We start from the raw sequence: 24119 nt of genomic DNA on the forward strand, positions 1-24119 counted from the left end.
TTACACTTGCAACCAAAATGTTTATTGAATTAAATCATGAAATTCCATACAAGATGCAAATGTGTCACAATAAGGAAGTTGATCACAATTTAATTTAATTATTCTTTTGGATTGATGAGAGATAAAAAGCAATGCCAGGTTACACAGGGTGAGGAGAATTAATAATAATAAAAAAAGAAAAAAACATTAAATCAAAGACCTTTGAAAAGGAACACCCATGAAATCTTAACAGGAAGTGATTGACTGATTGCTTTGGACAGGACATAGGAATTTATATGTATGAATATAGTCTAGACCCCAAGAATGATATGAAACCAGATCTCCAGAAACCAAACTCAATGAATAAAGATGATAAGACGACTAAATCCATGGAATGATTGGCTGCTGAATGGACACGTTTGTTAAATCCAGTTTGTCTATGCAGCAACTGTCAGCTAGAATAGTCTCTCAAATCCAGAATCCGGGACGATCTGGAGACCAGGATCATAAGTGCTAAATGTGTTAGCCTCAGTGAAGCGCACAAAATAGTTTGTCCCCAACAGAACATTACAAGAATAAACCCAATTCTTACAGTTCATGCTTCACTCAAGCAACCCCCCCCCCCCCCAAAAAAAAGCACTCCATCTCTCTGATCTTGTTCCGATACTCTTTCATAGTTTCTTCTGCTGTCATCAGCACAGTCCAGACATATCTAAAATCAGTAACTTTAGTTCAACAGCTTTTAAGTTAAGTACTGTCTATAATATATGCCAAGAAACCCAGAGAGAAAAAGCTACAGCAGAGTATTGGAACTGGACATGAACTCTTTTGGCCCTTTTTAGGGCTGTTGGCCGCCAAACTTGGAGCTGAGTTTGTTGATCAGGGCCATGATCTTGGGGTTGCCCTGGTACTTGGCGATGTTGGCGGGGTTCTGCGCCACATCCTGGAAAGCTGCCATCACCTCAGGGTCCTGGAAAATGAGAATGCATTAACAAATTTACCATCATGTAGATATTAAAGTCAGCTGAGATGATCAGGACTGTCATATACAGGAGAGGTTATTATGGACATTTATGTATTCAATCAAATACTATATGGTTGGTAGCTAGCCCAATTAAGCCCAAACATAAGCAAGTAATCAAGATTAACTACATTCAAATTCCCCAAAGTGTGTTTTATACAAATAAAAAGTTCATCAGATAAACAACCAGGATCTTAATAGTTACAACTGAAGTAATCAATGTATATGTATTAAAAGTGACCACAATACAAATGAATCGTTTACTAAACAGTGAAAGAATCAAATTTACAATATCGTTCAAAAGTTTGAGATCAGTATGGTTTAAAAATAAAATGAAATAGAATGAAATTATCACTTTTTTCATCAAGGATGTTATTAAACTTATCAAAAGTGAATCCTACTTTTTTTATAAGTATTAAATGTATCCAGGAAAGAAAATTAAACGTATCCAGATTACCACAATTAAGCAGCACAGCTGTTTTTAACATTGATAAGAAATGTTTCTTAATCATCATATTAGAATTATTTCTGAAGGATCATGTGACACTGAAGACTGGAGTAATGATGCTGAAAATTCAGCTTTGTCATTACAGAAATAAACAAAATTTTAAAACTTATTCAATTGGAAAAGTTATTTTAAATTGTAATAATATTTCACAATTTTACTGTATTTGTGATCTAATAAATTCAGCCTTGTTGATCATAAGAGACTTTTTTTTTTAAAAAACATTAAAAAAATACTAACCAACGTTAACTTTTTTTTTCTAACTTTTGAACGGTAGATCAACATTTGTTAACTAAAAATAAGCATAAATTGGTTGAGAACCATTTATATAGGCTTCCCAAAGGTTTTGAACAGTAAATGAAAGATCTTCCCAGTTATTTGTGATTAAATATCTAAAGATCATTCAAACAGATGCTAATGAATAATTCTAATGAATTACTATTCATTCACAGCTTATTGTAAATTGCTTCGGCCAAATGATTGGAAAGAAAGACTCTCTCACAAACTGGATATCACTATGGATTTATGAGCAGGTTTTTTGTCTACATAAGAGCAATACCTAGCCAATCAAATATTTTACAGCTGAGCTTAAAAAAAAAAAAAAGTATAAATCACTATCTAACTTTACATGACTTCTAAGATGTTATTGATTGAGAGCCTTGAAAGAGTATTTTTAAATACCCTGATAATTAAAAGTTTCGTGGGACAATGATTAACTCGGAAACTTAATGACCAAAACGTTGCCGACTCCTGCTGCAGTCTATAGCCCTATTCGGACGGGATTAGTTTAACATGGAGAGGTGGGGTAAAGTAATTATCACTAGTGCTTCCCAGTGATTTTAGACCCGTCCGAATGTGTCATCTCAGTATTCATTACGGACAATGTCAGTAAAGATTACGGAGACTTTTACCTTCTGTAAAAAGTTCCGGGAAAATTACCTCAGGTAATACTAATCCCAAGCGAATAGACCCGCTGTAAATATGTATGCAAATATTCCATCATTTCTTGCTTGGTTTGCTTGGTTTTTCAAGTATGGAGACGCTTGAAAAAGCATTCAGCTGCGTTCTAGACGGTGGGACAAGTCTGTGACAAAACTCAAGTGTTTTCCACACACCATTCAGCTCAAAAAGAAGATCGAAAGCACTTGTTAGAGGCACGAAACTTCTTTAAGCGTTAAGTGCCTATTACCAACATATCCAATCCAATCTGAATTTTATGAATACATCGTTCGACTGGACCTAACTGTTTTATATATATATATATATATATATATATATATATATATATATATATATATATACATATATATATAGATAAATATATAGGTTATACTTGTTTGCGCACATGATATCAGGAAGCAACGTAGTTTCCCCTCCCTTTTCTGCGATTTTCCACTGAGATTTCTTATCCCGTGCGAATTTACCATTATTATTACAACAGACGTCCTGTGGTAAAATTACATTACTCCATCTACTCTTCTAAAGCTAATCTCATCCAAATAATGCTTATGCAACCTCACTGTCGTGCTGCTCAGCAATATGTGGTTTATTTTACCTGCATGGCCATGAGAACCTCAGGGTCATTAAATAGCTCATTAAGTCCAGGCATCCCAAACGGAGGAGCTCCACCTGGGAAACCAGCACCTCCTGAAGGATCAGAACAAATGTCCACATCAGAGACCGATGTGCTGAATTCTGCTTTACATATTACCTTAATCTGTTATATCAACAGTAATCTCTTTTCAGTTTGGAATAAATTATTATTTGAGTGGTGCGCTGATCTGAATAAAACTGGTTTATTATATACATAAATAGTTTAATGGAAGATACCTGGGAATCCTGGGAATCCTCCATGTGCCCCTCCGGCCTCTTGTCTGGCTTCCTCTTCCTGCACACACAGACGCACATTAACAGGACCAACTCTGCAGGAAATGATGATTCAGTGGCCTGATGCAAATCAATTCATATCTTACCTTCTGTGCTCTCTCATGTTCCTCCCTCGCTTTCTTCACTCGTTCTTGCCGCGTTCTGATCTCCCGTTCCTCTCGCTTGCGTTCATATTTGCGGCGGTGCTCAATGAGTTTGTTGGCCTGTGAGAGAGTGGTGGGATCAAATGAGACACACCGAATATTTTTTGCCATTTATTTTTAAGAAAACAATTACTTTTTACTTACAGTACAATGATTTAAGTAATAGTAATATGCTTTTAAATAAAGAACTATTGTTTGTGTCCAGATCTATTAATTCTTAAAATGTTTAAAAAAAAATGAAAAATTATTAAATTACAGACAAATATATATCCAACATGTAGAGAGCCCTTTATACTTTTTTTTTTTCATGTGACAAAAGAAAAATGTAAATTCTGTCATTAATTATCCACCCTTATGTCGTGCTATACCTGTAAGACTTTCATTTATCTTCGGAACACAAGTGAAGATCTTTTTGATGAAATCTGAGATCTTTCCATTCCTCCATTGACAGCTTACGCAACTACCACTTTCAAGCCCCAGAAAGGTAGTAAAGACATCATGAGAGTAATCCAAGTAACTCGAGTGGTTTAACCTCAATTTTATTTTGTTTGCACAAAAAAAGCACAGTTTATTATTTACAAAATATTAATCTCCAACGCACGTTCACGATGCGTGTTATGTTGACGTGAGAGTGGATGTTGTTGCGTGAAAGCATTGGAGATTAATCCTTGTAAATGAAGTGGTAAACTAAACTTTTTTTAGTGCAAACAAATTAAAATTGAGTTTAAACCACTCGAGTCACATGGATTACTTTCATGATGTCTTTACTATCTTTCTGGGGCTTGAAAGTGGTAGTTGCGTAAGCCGTCAATGGATGGACAGAAAGTTTTAAGATGTAATCAAAAACATCTTCATTTGTGTTTCGAAGATGAACGAAAGTCTTTCAGGTCTGGAACGACATGAGGGTCCGAAGGAGTAACTGTTGATACAAGAGGAAGCTGTCTGAAAGAGATGTCCAGGTACTAACCCAGATTGTCTCCAAAACATAAAACAACAGCTGCCCAACTGCAGAATCAAATGTGCACCTTGACTGTTTGTCGGGAGCTTCACATAGTCAATATTAGCTGCTATAGCCAAACCTTTGGTCACTCGTGCCAATGCCAAACGTCGGTTTCATTGGTGCCAACAGGGGAAATCTTGGAATTGGGCTGTGGACAATGTTAAACATGTATTGTTCAACTTCACTGTCTTTCCCACAATCGTGGGAGTTACAGCGTGGAGAAGCCTCACAGAAGCTTAACACCAGAGTGAAAAACGGGGTGGATCAGGGTCAGTGATGTTTGGGCTGATATCATGGCATTCCCTACTGTACTGTGACACATCACTGCCAAAGACTGGCGGAACATTCTGGAGGACCGTGTGCACCTAATGATTCAAACACTGTACCCTGAAGGGGTTGCCATGTATCAGCATGATAATGCACCAAAACACTCAGCCAGACTTGTGACAGAATTGTTTGATGAACATGAAAGTGAAGTTGAACATCTTCCTTGGCGTGGAAAGTCACCAGATTTAAATATTTTTTTGGAGGTGCAAGTCAGAAAATGTTTTCCTACATCAGCATCACATAGTGACCTGGCCACTGTTCTGGAAGAGAAATGGCTCAAAATCTTTCTGGCCACTGTGAAGGAATTGTATCTGTCATTCCCAAAACGAATTGATGCCGATTAGCCACAAAAGGAGGCCCTACACCATACTAATAAATTATGGTGGTCTAAAACCATTCTTTCTAGTTATGTAGAGGTCTAAAATATTTTATCTGGTAGAAATTGGGGTTGGTGGTTAGCCTTCAAATATTGTTGGGCCCTAAAAATCAAATAATAGAGGGTTCTCTGAATGACAGTTACCACAACTTTTCACCCAAGAATAATCACACCAGCTCAGATGTTGTTTAGGAAGAGTCATAAACAAGAGTTCAGCACAGATACCTTTGGTTGGACTTCTTTCAGCATGGCACTGGCCTCGTCATCATAATCCAGCTTACAGGCCATCGCCAGGTCTCGAGCGGCTTCCTCCCAATGGCCAAGCAACCTGTGAGAACGAGAGACCTTTATCAGCAGGAAAACACTGAGCACAACACAAGAGAAGTGTCAAGCCAGAAATGACATCTCTTCATTTAGTATGCAGTCTGTTACTTGTGTGCCTTCCCCCTCCATTTATAAGGCTGGGCTGAGTCTGGGTTGATGTCGATGGCTCTGTCACAGTCTCTGATCGCAGCGTTGGGTTTCTGCATCTTCACATAAACACTGCAAGACACAAACAGATTCAGGCAATCAGCACAGCAGCCAATCAGAAAACAGGTCAGTAAAAAGCAAAGCAGGGATTGGAAAATACCTGGCTCTTTTGGCGTACAAAATGGCCAATTTTGGGTTGAGTTTGATGGCCTCTGTGAAGATGTCTAGAGCTTTCTGTAGGTCACCTGAAAAATTGGATTGTTTTGTTGAACCCCATGATTTTATCATGAATTATTACCACAACTAAGGAAATGTAAACTATGATTACATTGTTACAATTTTAAGTAAGAGGCAGCTCACCGTCTCCCAACGCTTCAATGGCTTCCATCTTCTTCTCATTGGCCTGGTCCATCATCTCATCTGTGATCTGAGATTAAAGGAAGTGGATCCATCATCCCATATGCCATTTGTATACTTTTACTTTATACTAAGAGCATGATTTAAGCCTTTAATAAACTTTGACAACAACCAGATACAGTAAATTCTCTCTCAAGCAACTTTCCCGACAATACAGAATTGTGCTAGACACACAGATGCTTGTACGTTCTCCTCATTTGTAAGTCACTTTGGAAAAAAGCGTCTGCTAAATTATTAAATGTAAAAGTACAATGTAACAGATAACAAGTATACATTTCAAATGGTTTAAATTATTATTTCATGTTTTGACATTTTGACAATTTTTTTGATTGAACATTGGACATTAGCTGCGTTTACGTGGACACTTATAATCGGATTGACGGCTCAATCGGACCAAAAAACCTTCATGTAAACACCTTAATCGATCCGATTGAGCTCGATCCGATTGAAATTTCGCTCGGATTGAAAGGGGTGGTTTACTCCTTTTGTAAGCCGATCGAGAGAACATGTAAACACTTGATCGGATTGAAAACCGAAACTAAAAGGACTGCGCATGTGCAATGACGTTGTAATAGCGTAATGACGTATGATGCGCGGAACAAGCTGTTCTTCCTGTTGAATAAAGTGAATATAAATGAGTGTTCCGTCATTAAAAAATTCTCATTTCACTCAGCGTCTGTGAAGTGGAGCAGGACAACGTCCCACCAGTGCTTGTTTCAGATTATCATCCATGGACGACAGGTTTTGGGCGCGTGGTTTTACTGCATGATCAATAGCAGCACGGCAAAACGGTTCATGCTCATCGTCTCCAAATCATGACCAGAGACGGATAAATATTAAGTCTGCTGTTTAAAAAAAATAAAGAACAATAAAGGAGAATAGTTATGCGCGAACAGCGGCATATTCGTGCAGTGTGCCCATGTCAAAAAATCAATTCCGATTTGAATCTTGTGACATATAAACGCGCACATCAACCCGATTACTTTATTTATAGTTCATGTAAACACCGTGTTCGGATTCATCAATCGGATTGATTTCATTCCGATTGAACCATGTAAACGCAGCTATTGTTTTGACTATTTTTACTATTGCTTGCGATATTGTTTTAGCAATTTTTAAACTTGCATGACTGTATTCATTCAAAATATTAAAATTGTTTGTCTAATTTTACCATTACCTCCTCTTTCAGATATTTTCTTTTTTCATAAACAAGGAAAAAATGCAAGATGTCACAGCGATTGCTTAAATTTGCATTATTTGTTGCAATTGCAAGATCACAAAAGCGTAAATAAAAAACTCTTATCTCAAAGGCTAATGAAAATTTCTATTTTTCATGATGCGTGTCCTTTATTGCTACAAATACTGCATTTACCTCCAGGTTCTCGTAATCACCCATCTCCTGAGGATCATCTGTGTCAGGCTCAATCACTCCTTCATTGTCAATTTCTGGAGAAATGAATGCCAGTTCATGTTCACATAACAGCATAATGTAACTATAAGAAACAGTTGTTACAAAATAAGAGCATATCTCCACTCTGAGCAGAGTTTTTAAACATGTATGATGCAAGCCCTGATGTTTTGCTTGTATATAGAGCTGGTACTGTAATACTTTTGAGCTCTAAATATCACTGTCCTTCCACTGACTAACTTTCGAAACTGTCCTGATAACTTCGGGTATGTAAAATCTTTGAATTGACTCCCATGAGCACAGATTTGTGACGAAAATTGCTCTAGAGTGACGTAAAAGTTGCATGAATTCCGATTTGACTGGTCAGACTGAAGTCGCATAATTGCAAAACATCTGACCTGTATCGGATTTAGTACCACATACAGAAGTGGCCCAAATCAGAATTGAAAAGATCAGATTCCATGTGGTTTGGAACATGGTCATGACCAAAACAGATCTGAGTCACATGTCAGCAAAAAAAGTAAATCGGTTTTAGGCCACATTTACCTGCAGTCTGAACGTAGCCATAAAGACCGCGACAGCACACGCATTAAATCTACACCAGGTGGACAAAACTACGCACATTTGTTCAAATCATACCATATGCTATTCAGACACTTCAATCAAAATAAATTAAAAGTATATATAGCCAAATATGAGCCAGATATTATATTGTGCCATATAATATCTGGGATATTTTAGCGGATTCACTCTGCATTAAAATGTGATTGTCTTTCCTAAAACTCTGCAGTGTAACCTATATGTGGCCATTGATCCTCTTACCAGTAAGAAAGATAAAACTTTTATTCAAAATGCTAATAGATTATAAAGAGAAAACCTTTGATGTTCTTTAGACTGCAGAGCGTGAACACAAATAAGAACGGGACCGTTTGAAAGCAGCTGCCAATCAGTGAGTACCGAATTGAGTCGAGATAGCCTCTTGGCTATTGGACTCACAGTCCACTCGTGCCAACTGATTCCCGACCCGTAAATGACCACGTAAACATTACTCCACCTGTTACATCAAATATTATTAACAGTTAATATTAAAACATTGCCTGTGCAGACAAAAGATTTCAGTCTCTTAAGTCTCCAAAGTACTGCAATATTGATTAAAGGTTAATTTTAGAGCCTGGATATCAACTTCACATCAAACTCTGTTAGCATCTGTTTCATTGTTATTAATTGCCCTAGTTTGAATATCAAAAAACGAGGCTAATGCTGCCATTGAGTGAGAAATCGTAAGATGGGTGACATCAGCTATTACTGGAAAAAGTTTAGAGCTACTACCAAGCCATAGTAAAGGCCAGGGCGATGGCATATCAAGATGGCATATGAGACGCAAACAAAAGATATTAAAGGAGATATTGGAGTCAACATACCCACTTCACTCTCCTCAGTCTCTGGTGTCGGGGTAGTTTCGGATTCTGGAGCTGCTTTGGGAGCCCCATCACATGGACAGCTTCCCTACAAGCAAATGAAAACACAAACAATGCAATATTTTAGTAAAAATATTTATTTATTTGAAGGTTGGTAATAATGCCAGTGAATTTTCGATTAATTTCCTTTACCTTGCATGATGAGCTGTCATTCTTTGTTGATAATGGTATGTTTGCTCCCATTCTATAAAGTAACATATTTTCATTTTATAATCGTCATAGGGGCTCCATCGAAAAGGGATGAAACTGAGAACCACATGTCATGCAATATATGGGTGTGACTGCTAGCATAAGCACTAAACTTCGGCATGGAAAGATACATTATTACACAATATGTATTTCGTATTTTATCATTAATATAACATGTGGAATCCCTGCTAAAAACACACAACCATAAACAACTGAGATCCTTTAACTGTTATTCACTGACCCCTTCAGCCAGGTCTTAAAGAAGCCCATCTCTGGCAGATGCAGCACAGATGGATTCTCTTTGCACAGCTGCACAAAGGCCTTTAACTCCGACACTTTCTTTGAGTCCATATTCCAAAACAGGAATCCAACTCAAGCAGAGAAAACAATGTGCTGGAAAACAAGGAAGAGTGCATTATTATTCCCGTCATATCACGTGCCGATCAGCACCCTAGCTTAATAAATTATGCATAGTACCGAAGCCAAAACCCCAAAGGAACTGTCCAATGCAACAGTGCGGTAAATGACCAGTAATTAGTGGTGCACGGGATTAACGCACGCGCTGCATAGAAGCTTCTGGAAAAAATGCGCGAGGAAGCGAAATTTGTTAAATAAGCGTGGTATTTTGATCGTTCCTTTATTCAACTGTCTGAATACATGATAATTAAAAAAATAAATAAACATTTATGCTGTACCTGAAAGAGCAATGTACCTAAAACGCTCTTCCCCGACAGCGAATTGATGGTCGCGAGATTGGATTGAACTCGCTCTGCACGCGCGAGACTGTGAATTTTGCGCAGGCGCGAATTAAACAACTAGCTACTGGCTTTGCGTTCATTTTGGAGTAAAATACGAAACATGCTCAAGATTTTATTATTATTATTATAACATAAACATAATAATTATTATATATTATGATGATATGTTTATTATTATTATTATTATTATTATTATAACTATTATTATAATTAAAATGTTAGTTATCTATATAATATATTTGACTAAACTTTATATACATTTTCTAATCGTAAATTCAACTTCTTTGTTTTACTGAGTGAAACCAGACAGTAACCGATAGTATTAGAGCATCTTTGAATAAAACCCCACCAAGACAAGACACATTTCTCAGCTATGTTTGTCTTCCCATCTAAAATGATGTCTTTTTCAGAAAAAAATACACCACATAAATATTGAATCACATTTTAGAATTTCCATTTAAGATTATTTAAAAAAGTAACAATTATTGTTTGGTTTCCATAAATCTATATTGGGGGAGGGTAATTTTATTCTAAAACTATATTACAACAAAACAACAATAAACGTACAAAAAAAAGGAACAAATACGTGTCATTTGTAACCATGTTATGTTTGTTACCTAATATAACACCGTAGGGGTCCAAAAGGGTCCTCTTTCATTCGGAGTCGCAGATTTTAACTGTCATGACAGAATTGTCCAATTAGAGCGCCGGAGCCGCTCCCAATCCACCAATAGGAGCTCAGACTGAGTCTTACATGATGGCACAGTCAGTGACACTCTCACCTTCCATGCGATAATGCTTACATGTGTATGAGTAAATGTAAAAAGGAGTTAAACTTACATGTGTACTGTTCCTTCAGTATGTTACCTTTAGGTTAAAAATCTGACATCATTTCGCTACATGTATTTTTAATACACACGGTTGTGCAAACGTGTTCTACCTCATGGTGAAAGTTAGATCAGAAGAGCTGAGCAGGAATCTGTAGACTGTATACAATGCTGTATTCCAGCAGCGGGACTCTGAGAGCCGCCTCCCAGTGTCTTACTCGCTCTCTCTGGAGTCCAGGTAAAGCATTACACTTACACTCACTTGACTGCAGATCTGTCATTCATTGCAATGTGTTGTTTTAACTCTTAGCTGGTGGTGATAACACGGCAGGAACATTGCTGCTGTGTGTGAAGTCAGTCATTTATCGTGCAGAAGTCTTTTCTGTTTTCTTTCTCCACGTAAACCCAAATTAATATGTTTATGAATAGGCACAAAATAATAAATTAGATTGGAAATAACCACTCTGACCTCATCGTTTATATGATGCAATTGAATCTTTATAAAGATTCTGTAGAGCACTTTAACAGAAGATCTTTCATTAGCAGTCAAAGTTTAAAAAAATGTGTGTGTGTGTGTTTCAAAGTCAATGTTATATCAAAGTTAAACCGATTTATTGTCTTAATGTTAATTGGCATAATTGTGAACAATATAAATCAGTGCATGTAATTTCAAAGAAACCACATTTTTAAAACCTTTTATAAAAGTGTAGTAACTTGCTTGACCTCTGCTCTGAAACAACTTTCCTTTTTTGACTGATGTTGATGTTCCTTTGAAGGTCATACAGTTCTCTAATTTTTTTGCTGTCATATAGGGAAATCCCTTCACTATCAAATATATTCCAAATGGATAAAACCAAGCCCCCCCCCCCCCCATTTCACTCAGATAAACAAATGCGTTAAATTGATCAAAAGTGACAGTTAATATTTTTACATAATTTTTTTTTCAAATATGCTGTTTGTTTGAAATTTCATCCGAATCTTGAAGAAAATGTATCACGGTTTCCACAAAAATATTAAGCAGCACAACTGTTTGTGGAGAAATCATAAATCATATAAGAACAATTTTCTGAAGGATCATGTGACGCTGAAAACTGGAGTAATGCAGCTTTGATCACAGGAATAAATTACATTTTAAAATACAGTAAAATAGAAAACAGTTAATTTAAATTTAAATAATGCTTCACAGCATTATTGTTTTTACTGTTTATGATCAAATATATGCAATCTTGAGACTTTTCAAAAACAACTGCACCCAATATTTTGAACAGTAGCGTACATTAGATTACAGACGTAATGCGAACTGTGTTTTTTGTTGTTTTGTTGTACAGGGTCTGTGTGGTGTTCATGCAGGAATGTGTCTGTGAAAACAGGGGGATGGAAAACCAAGAAAGTTCCTCAGAGATACCTGGGACAGCCAAGCCCGTACACACACCCTCACCTAATCAAAAACGGTGAGAGAAACCATGATTGCTCTCCATTTCAGCTCTTTTCATTTGAAGTCAATATAAAACTGACCTTGTCTTAATGTTTGTTCCTGGTCTCATCATGAATGATTATCTTTACACATTATTCCAAAGAAGAAAAAAAAATGTCTTTGTAATCTTGCTTCGCCTCTGAAATTTTTGGCTGATGTCCATTAGGCCATGCAGGGAATCGATTTATAGAGTCAAATAGCTATTTAGCCCTTGTTTATAGTTTTTTTTAAATTGTTTTAAGTAATACAGCTTTTACAAATCTTGTAATTTAAGTAATTTAATGTAAATTAACATTAATATAATGATCAGTAATGCCTATTTTCACTTTCCAATTAATTCCCTATTAATAAAATACAATTTTCATCTAACAAATTGTTTTTGTCATTGAATATTCTGTTTCCCTTAGACATACGCTACTGTTAAAAAGTTTAGGGTCAGTAAGATTTTTTTTTATACTTTTGAAAGAATCACTTGACCTCATTTGATCACAAGTACAGTAATATTGTGAAATGTTATTGCATTTTAAAAATAACTGTTTTCTGTCCAAATATATTTTAAATGATACTATCCCAGTGATGGCAAAGCTGAATTTTCAGCATCATTACTCCAGTCTTCAGTGTCACATGATCCTTAAGAAATCAGTCTAATATCATACTCAAGAAACATTTATCACTATCATCATTATAGATGTAAAATGGGTTGCTTAATGGCCTTGCAAATGTTCCTCTCACAGGTGAGGTGACGCCAGGTCTCACCCAGACGGAGTTTGAGTTCCGTCGGCAGCGATTGGTGTCTCTGATCGAGATGCAGGCAAAACGACTAACAGGTTCTGGAGCCTCTTCAAACTCCTCCCACATTGTCATCGTCCTATCGCATCCCATTCGCTACATGACCAATGACATCCCTTACCCGTTCCACCAGAACCAGGACTTCCTGTACCTGACAGGAATTATGGAGCCGGACAGCGCACTGGTCATGTACGGATCGGGTAAGCCGGACCAGACCGTGTTGTTCGTGCCACGACGAGACCCGGGGCGAGAGCTTTGGGACGGGCCTCGCTCTGGGAAAGACGGAGCAGCTGCTTTAACAGGTCTAGAGCGGGTGCACAGCACAGAGGAACTGGGCGTAGTGCTAAAAAGCATAAAAGGTAAAAGAAAAACAGGTCTACATTTACATGGATTCAAGGTTTGCATTTGCATCAGTATCTTACTTTTTTTTTTCTTCTCCTAGGAGGAACTATATGGTATGACAGCTCTCAGCCTTGCCATCCACAGTTACATCAAACTCATGTGCGCCCCCTATTGGAAGGAGGACAGCTAACGAAGTCTCTCCGACCCCTCACTCATTCCCTCAGAGCCATTAAGAGCCCAGCAGAGGTCGCTCTGATGGAGGAGGCAGGACGGATCACTGCCCAGGTAATAAATCCCTAATAACTGTACGTATGGTGTGGCAAATTAATAAGAAAAATAAGTTGTTCATGTAAAGATTGATAATTTCAGTTATGAGGGACTCTGTGAAAGTATAAGTTGCCTGTGGAGGCCAAACATGGGCTATAATCAGCCATGCGTTTTTCTTCAGGCATTCAAGAAGACGATGGCCATGTCAAGAGGAGACATTGATGAGGCCGTTCTCTATGCAAAGGTGAGCCGAGACACACAAACAGTCAATTTGGTAAAAAGGTTCTGTGTTTTGCAACCTGTACACTGTTATATGGGTGTTTCATCAACTTCTGGCATTTTTCTGCTCCAGGTAGGCCTGTCACGATCATGAATTTTGTGTTGACAGTTAATTGTCATACAAATAATGTAATTGTGATTAACAATTTTATTCTGTTTTGTTCATGTCACTTATGGAGACTAATACACATTTTTTTTACTTGTGTGTGTGTATATAATATAATATAATATAATCTTATTAAACCCACAAATCTTAATTTTGTATTAGACCTTTGGCTATCTTTAAATACTATACAACATTGTTTTTTTATATTCTTTGGAAAAATGTGATTGAAATTTAAACTGCACAATTATTGCCGTTATCTCAAACAAATGTGATTAGATTGAATAACTATGATCAGATGATTAATCAGTAATCGTGACAGGCATAGTCCCAGGTTTAGATTAAAAAAAAAAAAACTTTTTTAAAAATTGCTATTTTAAAGTTTATTAATTTTGTTTTGGAGGTCTAAAACAGGTTTACATGCATCAGAAGTAAAAAAAACACTTTCATTTTCCCATAATATAAATTGCACATCACCACATTGTTCAGTGTTTCTAAAACAACTCGATGGATTAATCAGTCTCTCTAAATCCCTCCTTTCCGTGAGCTGCTCTGATTTGATTGGCCAGACACAGCTCATTCTTTTGTGATTACAGCGCGTGTCGGAAGCTATCGCACATTACATAACTGAACTTCAGCTCATGAGGCTTCCTCAGTCCTCAGCGATTGCACACTGTAAAGACGGAAACGATGACGTCGATTTTACCAAATCAATCCGAGCGCGAGTCTGATAAAACATTTGAAGAACTTATTCAACCCGAACCTCCATCACAAGGACGATTTGAGCAGAACATGAAAATTTACTCAGTTTGAGGTACAGATGTTAATTCCTCACTATCAGCATTGACACGTGTATGTCAACAAACCCATATGTGTGTATTTCTAATTTATCGCAGTGTACATGCAGGAACTGTATTAATTGTATCTATAACGGTGCATATGTTAGCCGAGCTCTAATGTGAATGACTGATGTAACATTAAAGGGGTCATAAACTGCATTGTTTTATAATGTTTCCTCGGGTGAACTTATAATGTTAGTATGATTTTTACTTCAGAAATTTCATAGTTTAGAAATAAAAGGCATTTTTCCTAGTCTGATTTTAGCCTCTGATTTGAATGCTCTGTTTGAAGGGGCATGTCTGTGTGAGACTTCAGTGTAATGTCCCTGCTGTGATTGGCTGACAGATTTGCATTTGAAATAGCTAGTAATACATGTGGAACTCTCTCAAATTTTTTTACCATGGTTTTACTATTACTGCTCTCAATGTTAACTACTCGTGAAAAGTGATAATTACAATTAGATCTATGGCATTATATTTAGATCGTGGCATGAAAGGTTGCAGTGATGAGCATAGCCGATCACAGACATGTAACTCGATTTCTGCACACTAACGAATGCTTTCATCATAACTAACAGTGCAAACATATGCAATGCCAAAGCTGACTTAATTAAAAATAAATAAATACATAAATAAATATAGGAATAAATGTAAAAAAGCAAAAATACATAAATAAATACATAAATAAATATACAAAGAAATGTAAAAAAGTACAAATAAATGAGTATTTGTACTTTTATTTCCTTATTTATGTATAATTGTATTTATTTCCACTTTTATTTATTTCCACATTAATTGATGTATACATGTTTTTATGTCTACATTTATTTATTTTCACATTTATTTATTTATACATTTATTTATTTCCACATTTATTTATTTCTACATTTATTTATTTCTGCATTTCTGTGTCCGTATGCTAATGAGGGGGGCGTGTTTTACCTCAGACATCAGCAATCGAGCTTAGAGTGGCAGTGCTGAAGCTTTGAGGCCACAGTGACACATTGTGGTGTGTGACCAAACGAAACGCAAGAGGTGTGCGGACAATATCACATTTTAAGTCATGTATATCACCCTAACTGTATCCCACATAGCAACATTGTGTCGGCCCAGAGCCGGCCCAAGTCTGGCACTTGTGGAATGCGGATCTGGCCCACATACAGCGTTGAATGACGGCCCTTGGCTGGCCCACTCCTGTTTGCCAGATCTGGGCCACAAGCAGGCCATAGCAATGCCACATGTCAGCCAAGAGCAAAGAAATAAACCAGAACTGGACCTTATCTGAACCACAAAATCTGTGTATATTTAATATGAAGTAATTGGAGCCTTAATAAAGCCTTTTAACAAGCAGAATCACTGAAGGAAAGAAGAGAACCGAAAAAGAGACGAGCAGAAACACAAGAACTACAACTGACTTCAGACACAGTCTTAGATGAAATCCACTGAAGGAAAAGAAGACATTAAATCTGTGAAGATCTAAGCAGAGGAGGAATAAACAACTCCACAAACAGCATTACCAGCTTCACTTATTACTAACCAGACTGACTTTATTTCTGTCAGACGTCTGCAGAAGTTTTATTGAGAATTATCAGAGGTTTAACTCTGTTTCATTTGAAGTTACCATAACAGTGATTAGTGTTTCCATTAGTTGGTCTATTAACTCTTATTATGGCTTTTGTCTTTTTTGGCTGCTGTGACAGTATGTGTGTTAAGCACATTTGCAGCAGCATAGAAAGCTCAAGTGAACTGAAATCAGGTGATGATGGCTTCCTGTTGATGGTTTTATAATCATCATGAAATAGACTGAATCACTGATGTCTTTTGAATCTAACAATTGTGTTGTTCCATTAATATATTCATATCACAACCACTGTTACTGCAGCATGAGATCCAGCAATATTACAACAATCAGTTAGAAGATTTTAACGAGCACAAAAACACTAATCTGCCATGACTCACACAGACATCAAAAATCAGCATATGAATCTCAACAATGGTGACAATAATATTTAGGTAAACGGATCAATTCAGAACATCACTGAAAAGCTTGCAACAAAAACAACAGCAAAAAATAAAAGCAAATATTTCGAATTAAACAAAATAATAGGACAATTCAGCTGCATAATTTATTCATGTTGCAATGCATGCTGGGAGTTTTGTACTATGCTAGTACCCAGCATGCATTGTAGCATTGTACTTTTGATTATCACCATTGTTGAGATTCATACGCTGATTGTTGATGTCTGTGTGTGTTATTGATAGATTTGATTTTTGTCCTCGTTTTTGTTAAAATCTTCTAACTGATTGTTGTAATATTGCCAAATCTCATGTGGCAGAAACACAGGGTTTAAGATATGAATATATAAATGGTAAAACACAATTGTTAAAGTCGAAAGACATCAGTGATTCAGTCTATTTAATGATGATTATAAAACCATCAATAGGAAGCCATCATCACCTGATCATATTTCACTTTAGCTTTCTTTGCTGGTGCAAATGTATTTGAAACACACACTGTCACAGCAGCCAAAAAAGACAAAAGACATAATAAGAGTTAATAGACCAACTAATGGAAACGCTGATCACTGTCATGGTAACTTCAAATTAAACAGAGTTAAGCCTCTGATAATTCTCAATAAAACTTATGCAGACGTTTGACAGAAATAAAGTGAGTCTGGTTAGTAATAAGTGGTTAGTAATAACCACTAGTCTACCCAAACCTTATTACAATAAGGTTTGGGTAGATGTAAAATCAATGTATAGGGGGAAATATTACCACGACCATGGGCACGTCAGGTGCTGTTTGAATGGGCATGATGATGTTTCTGTCCTCCACTGTATGGGGTGAGATGCGTGGCTCACTATAGCTGCGTTTACATGAGCCCTTTTGTTTGATTTAAGAATAATTCCAAATTGATGACTTGTGATTAATCAGTATCTAAGAGCAGCATCTATGAAATATGGGTTGTGTTTAAGCATTTGAATTGTCACCTTTTATGCATAAGAAATTATGAAACGCGATTGTAAACTGTGTATTGAGTTGCGTTTCAAACTCATTGATCAATATGCTTGCGTAGGAGTCAGTGAAATGTGCGCTGGTTTCTCTCCGTGTTCTGCGCCGGTGTGCGAGTCTTATCGACAATAAACGCAAGCTCTTATCAGCCTATCCACCGCGTTTACATTGTTATTAATAGTGAATACTTTCATGCGCTTCCATGTCCAAGTGTCTGCTATCAGACCCATTGAAGTGCAGTTTCTGTTCATGTGTGCTATGTGTGTTAACCCTATATAGCCTACCCTACATACAGTTAGGGTGATATACATGACTTAAAATGTGATATTGTCCCAGACCTCTTGCGTTTCGTTTGGTCACACACAACAAGGTGTCACTGTGGCCTCAAAGCTTCAGCACTGCCACTCTGAGCTCCATTGCTGATGTCTGAGGTAAAACACGCCCCCCTCATACGGACAAATAAATGTATAAATAAATAAATGTGGAAATAAATAAATGTATAAATAAATAAATGTGAAAATAAATAAATGTAGACATAAAAAAATACAGTATATACATAAATGAATGTGGAAATAAATAAAAGTGGAAATAAATAAATGAATAAATAAATAAATGTGAAAATAAATAAATGTAGACATAAAAACATACAGTATATACATAAATGAATGTGGAAATAAATAAAAGTGGAAATAAATAAATGAATAAATGTATAAATAAATAAAAAATAAACGTGTGAAAAAATACAATTATAGATAAATAAGGAAATAGAAGTATAAATACTCATTTATTTGTACTTTTTTACATTTCTTTGTATATTTATTTATGTATTTATGTATTTTTGCTTTTTTATATTTATTCATATGTTAATTTATGTATTTATTTATTTTTAATTAAGTCAGCTTTGGCATTCCATACAAACACAATGAAAATGAGACATTAGTTGATTATTACAGGAGTTTAATGGCGCGAGTCCAGAACTCAGTCAGTGATAAACATGTGCCGTTTGATTGACAGCTCCAGTGCACGCTGTTTGATTGACAGCGACAGTTATTGTAAACCAAGCATTCTTTGATCACTTTCTATGTATAATTTAATCAGTTTAAATAACAGATTATTTACCCTACTAAGAGAAACAATGTGAAGTTGACCGTTTCGTCACTGGTTTGATTTACTGACAGGACAAAGAACATCGACTGTAGCTTCATGAATCATTACAGCAGAAATCACTGGTCACAGATAAGGCATTAGAATGAAAAGGGTTACATGCATGTTGTGGCATTACTGTCGAGTCAATATCGTAAAAAGCCTGCAAAGCCTGCACCGAGTTTGCGGACTGATTTACCAAAGAATCCAGTGAAATGTACTGAATACAAATAAATAATGTTCAACTGAGACCTTCACATTGTTGAAAATAAATAACCACATTCCCTGCATTAGGATCCTTTGGAAGGTAATGCAATTTTTCATCCATTGAGTGACCCTGTGCTCTTCTATCTCCTCATCTCACTAACGCCAGTGGGCGGGGCCAAAGTTGATTTTCTTCTGCAGAGGCGGTCTTTCACTAAATTATTGTCATGAAGAGGCACATTTCAGGACGAGTCGTTCACTGGGCCTGGTAACAATAAAAGCTGATTTTGGCCTAACAGGGAAGTTTTCAGTTCTGAAACTTTCAGGATTTTCTTATTATATGATGGCCTCTTATATGTCAAAACCTCAAGGAAAATTTTATTTCTCATTTCTTGACCCCTTTAAAGTTTGCAAAACAAATCTTGCTCCATCCTTCCATCCTTCATCTGACAGACAAACTGCATTAATAGACACAGTTTTAGGTAATAGTGGCACACAGCTGATTTGCGTAGTATTTTAGTAACGTGAGTTAGCCGGCTAGCTGGAAACTTAAACAATATAAAACACAAAACTACGTATTTTGAACACCCGGTAGAAAATATATACTTCAATAATTATTCATACATACAGGTTGTTATTCTGAGGAGCTAGATGTCCCAAATAAACTGGGCACTGACCCGTCTTTCAAGAGCATGCATTTAGAGAATCCCGTGTGGAACTGCGAGATTTGAGAAGCAGTCGTAAGTAAAATTACGTGTTTGTGGGCTGGTCAAGTTGTTCGCGGGCGAACAACGTACAACATAGCCGCAAATGTATTGTCTAATGACGTAGAACCGTAAAGCAGTAGGATTCAAATACAAAAATGACTCGTAAAGGCGTTTCAGAGTCGATTCTTTCTTTTGGGAGACTAACTTCATTTATTTTATGAAAAATACTGTTAAAATAGTAATATTGTGAAATATTTTTACAATTGTAAAAATCAATTTATATTTTAAAATATAATTAATTCCTGTGATGGTAAAGCTGTATTTTCAGCATCATTACTCCAGTGTCCAGTGTCAAGTGATCCTTCAGAAATCATTCTAATATGTTTTGCTGATCAAGAAACATTTCTTATTATTATCAATGTTGCAAACTATGATGCTTTTTCAGTTTTCTTTGATGAAATAAAGTTCAAAAATAGCATTTATTTGAAGAAATCTTTTGGAACATAACATTATTAAAAATTAAAAATGGTTTCTCTCTCTTTTGCTCAGTTTAATGCATCATTACTGAAAAAAAGTATTCATAAAAAAAAAACATCTTACAGACCACAAATTTTTGAGCGGTACTCTAATTAGTAAAAAAATTTACACCATTATCAACCATCATTTCCGCAACACTGAACCATTTTCAATTAAATTAAATTCACATTTATTTGTATTGCGCTTTTCACAATACATATAATTTCAAAGCAGCTTTACAGAGAATACATTATAATCTACATTATAATGTATTAATAGATCTACATTATAATTAATATATCTACATTATAATTTAGAGTGATCTGTATCAGAGGTGACTGTGTCTTAGTTATGCATTTCAGAAATGTACACGTACAAATCAAGCAGTTTTTAACAATGTATTAATTTAAACAATTTATTAATTCAAGGCAGAAATAATAAGCTCATTGAAATAAAGAATACAGCTTGTTAACAAATGATTAGGATATATAGAAAAATTTAGCATTGGTGCATGTTAAATTTTTCCCAAATATTTTTTTTACAGCAGTATCAGTAAAGTTTACCGTACTTTAGAATAGATGGACTATGGGACATAAACCAAATAATTTAAATACATCAAGGTTAATTTATGGATGGTTTATTAAGGATAGATAAGATGCTAGCTGTGAAATTAGCTGTAGCAAGACAAAAGATTTGGGTAATTTTATTCCCAAAAATTTCATGTCCACCAAAGAATACCATTAAATTGGTGGAAATGAGGCTGATTGGAATTTTACTAGCTTTCATAAAAAATGTAAGTGGACAACTCAACGTATTTAGAGTGTGAACAGTGATTGGACCCATTCGACCACATGAGCGTCTACACTACAAAAGCATTCTGGTCAAATGTGTTTTCTTCTACCGCTGGAAGTGGTCAAAAGTGGACAAGCTCAAAACATTTTAGACCCCATTTACACCTGTATTTAGCATCATACACTCCAATCAACCAAAACACTTTGTATATACGTATACAGTATATATATATACACACACAGTACTCTGTGAAAAAAAAACTCCTTGTTTTTTATACACAAGGAGTCTGACAACAGCCGGTATGATCTGACCTCACCATCATGGAGTCTGTCTAGGATTACATGAAGAAACAGAAAAAACTGAGACAGACTAAATCCAGAAGTGTGGCAACATCTCCAAGACGCTTGAAGAAACTGACATGCAGAGATACAGTACAGTGAGAAGTTTTAGGCAAAGTGAGGAAGCTTTTTAAAAATAATGTCATAAATAGATTTGATTTATCAATTAACTTCTATTAACTAAATCAAATCAATATTTGGTGTGACAACTCTTTGTGTTTAAAATAGCTTTTGTCCAGTTTCACAGTTTTTCAGGCAACTTTGCAGGTCAGTTTTTCTTCAAGCGTCTTGGAGACGTTGCCACAGTTCTTCTGGATTTAGTCTGTCTCAGATTTTTCTGTTTCTTTATGTAATCCCAGATGGACTCTGATGGTGAGATCAGATTATATCGGCTGTTGTCAGACTCCTTGTGTATACAAAAATCTCACTGGATTATTTCAATTAAAGGCAAGATGAATGTTTGGAAATATAAACTGATATTTCCTACTGACACACTTCAGCAAAAGATATAAATAACTGGCGTCAAAACATTTTTCTACTAACTTGCCAAAGACTTTTGCACAGTACTATATATATACCAACAGTTTCTGAGAAGCCAGTGAAGAGTCTTGGGAGATGGTACGATGGGGATCTAAAGGACACAGTTTGAGTGGGAGAAGTTAGACGACAAGCAGTAGAAGGGTTGAAGAGCATAAACAGCTGTGCTCTACCAGGCAAACTAAAACTCTGGTGCTTTCAGTTTGGTCTAATGCCGAGGTTGCTGTGGCCACTGACTGTGTACGAGGTTTCTTTGACAACAGTGGATAAGCTGGAAGCGTTAATAAGTTCATATTTCAGGAAATGGTTGGGAGTTTCACGCTGCCTCAGCAGAGTGGGACTTTATAGTAAAGGAATATTGCAGCTGCCAGTCTCTGCTTTAACCGAGGAGTTTAAGTGTGCCAAGGTCAGACTGGAAATGACCTTAGTAGAGTCACACAACAAATGTGTTAGGGAGGCAGCCCATGTGGTAAAAACTGGTAGAAAGTGGTCAGCAAAGAAGTCTGTGGAAGAGGCAAAGGCTGCCCTTCAAATTGGAGATATCGTGGGACAGGTACAGCATGGAAGAGGGGGTTTTGGGCTCAGTTTAGCTCCTCCTAAATGTCACAAGGCAGGCCCAGCTCAAAGGAGGAAGCTGGTAGTCAATGAGGTGCGAAAGCAGGAGGAGAGGATGAGGTGTATAAAGGTCATTTCCCAGGCCAAGCAGGGAGAGTGGATGAGATGGGAGAGTGTGGAACAACGCAAAATGGGCTGGCAAGACCTTTGATCAATGGAAGAGAGTAGGATCAGTTTCCTTATCAGGTAAACATATGATGTTTTCCCATCACCACAGAACCTAAACCTCTGGGTAGGAGAGGATCCCTCTTGTCCTTTGTGTTCATCACCTGTCACATTAAGGCACATTTTGACAGGATGTAAGGTGGCTCTTAGGCCCCGTCCACACTACTGCGTTTTCGTTTAAAAACGGAGAATTAAAACGAAAACGATCTCCGTCCACACCAGCGTTTTAGCTGCGTATTAGAATTGATCTCCGTCCACATTAAAACGACTGAAAACTCGGATCACGTGACCATTCTCCAACACTGTGCATGCGCGTGCCGGTGTGAACAGGAAACGGATGGACTATTCCTCAGATTTGATGAGGAAGCAAGTAACGTTAGCTACCTCTGCAAAGATTAGAAAATGTCGAAGACCAGAGATTTCTTTTCATGGACCGCCGCTGCACACGGGAATTGTCATAGATCGCTCGAATAATAGTTTGCCTCCGGCGCATGTAGGCAGTTATAGCATTGTAAAATGCAGAATTTGCTTGCACAACAACTGCTAACAAAGACATCAAAGTCAGTAACGCTTGTAATTCGTTATCCATGTTGCACTCACTAACATCAGCTACGTAGTCCAGGATGTTTTTGTTTGTTTTCTTCGGGACATGTGATGGGTGGCTGACGAATCAGGGAAGGATACGTCATGGGTGATGACACCCAATCATAGAGCCGAGCGTGACCTTCTACGTCATCGTTTCTAAACTCCTCCGTTTTGTCCCGTCTACACTAAAACGCCCTCCGGAGATTCAAACGAAAAACGGAGCTGCAGCGTTTCTAAACTTCTCCGTTTTGGGTCTTCGTTTTTCCCGTTTTAGTGTGGACGGGAGGTGCAAACGTAGCAAAAGGTCTCCGTTTTTAAACGAAAACGCAGTAGTGTGGACGGGGCCTTAGCCAGGGTCGGTTTACCTGGCGCCATGACCAAGTACTCCGATGTTTGGCTTTAGCATTGGAAGATAAGTGTAACATGACCAATAAGTTGCCACCTGTTCTAGCAAAACATTACACACAGAAGACAATATTCCTCCGCCCAGGCGAGTAACCACCAAGAAAAGGTGTTCAAAAAAATTCTCGTCCAGGACAACTGGAAGCTGCTAGGGACTGGAAAATGCTGGCTGATCTTGATCAGCGACTTATATTTCCACCTGAGATTGCCACCACTAACCGAC

General features: G+C 36.9%; 2 protein-coding genes across 4 annotated transcripts in view; one reads left to right on the forward strand and one right to left on the reverse strand.

Moving 5' to 3' along the window:
• Nucleotides 1-10975, reverse strand: st13 (ST13 Hsp70 interacting protein). Of its 3 annotated transcripts, XM_077211998.1 has the most exons (14): nt 10800-10975; nt 10577-10708; nt 9443-9594; nt 9145-9196; nt 8956-9040; nt 7499-7572; nt 6070-6136; nt 5870-5954; nt 5671-5781; nt 5464-5566; nt 3479-3595; nt 3336-3393; nt 3061-3152; nt 1-949 (listed from the first exon to the last, which is right to left on the reverse strand). In XM_077211998.1, the coding sequence occupies exons 3-14, from the start codon at nt 9550-9552 to the stop codon at nt 818-820; spliced, it is 1086 nt and encodes a 361-aa protein (XP_077068113.1). In that variant the 5' UTR covers nt 9553-9594; nt 10577-10708; nt 10800-10975; the 3' UTR covers nt 1-817. The 3 variants fall into 3 exon arrangements, with proteins under 3 accessions (XP_077068113.1, XP_077068111.1, XP_077068112.1); XM_077211996.1 differs by lacking the exons at nt 10577-10708; nt 10800-10975 and adding an exon at nt 9897-10010; XM_077211997.1 differs by lacking the exons at nt 10577-10708; nt 10800-10975 and adding an exon at nt 9679-9982.
• The window catches only part of xpnpep3 (X-prolyl aminopeptidase 3, mitochondrial), a 20645-nt gene continuing 7232 nt past the window's right edge, over nt 10707-24119 (forward strand). Inside the window, exons 1-5 of the mRNA XM_077211995.1 lie at nt 10707-11024; nt 12115-12237; nt 12995-13408; nt 13492-13676; nt 13840-13902. Coding sequence (XP_077068110.1) covers nt 10955-11024; nt 12115-12237; nt 12995-13408; nt 13492-13676; nt 13840-13902 — 855 coding nt within the window. The 5' untranslated portion in view covers nt 10707-10954. The remainder of the gene's footprint in view (nt 11025-12114; nt 12238-12994; nt 13409-13491; nt 13677-13839; nt 13903-24119) is intronic.

Source organism: Siphateles boraxobius, unplaced genomic scaffold (genome assembly GCF_051911475.1).
Source record: "Siphateles boraxobius isolate OS27281-9 unplaced genomic scaffold, OSU_SipBor_1 66, whole genome shotgun sequence".
Lineage (NCBI taxonomy): Eukaryota > Metazoa > Chordata > Actinopteri > Cypriniformes > Leuciscidae > Siphateles > Siphateles boraxobius.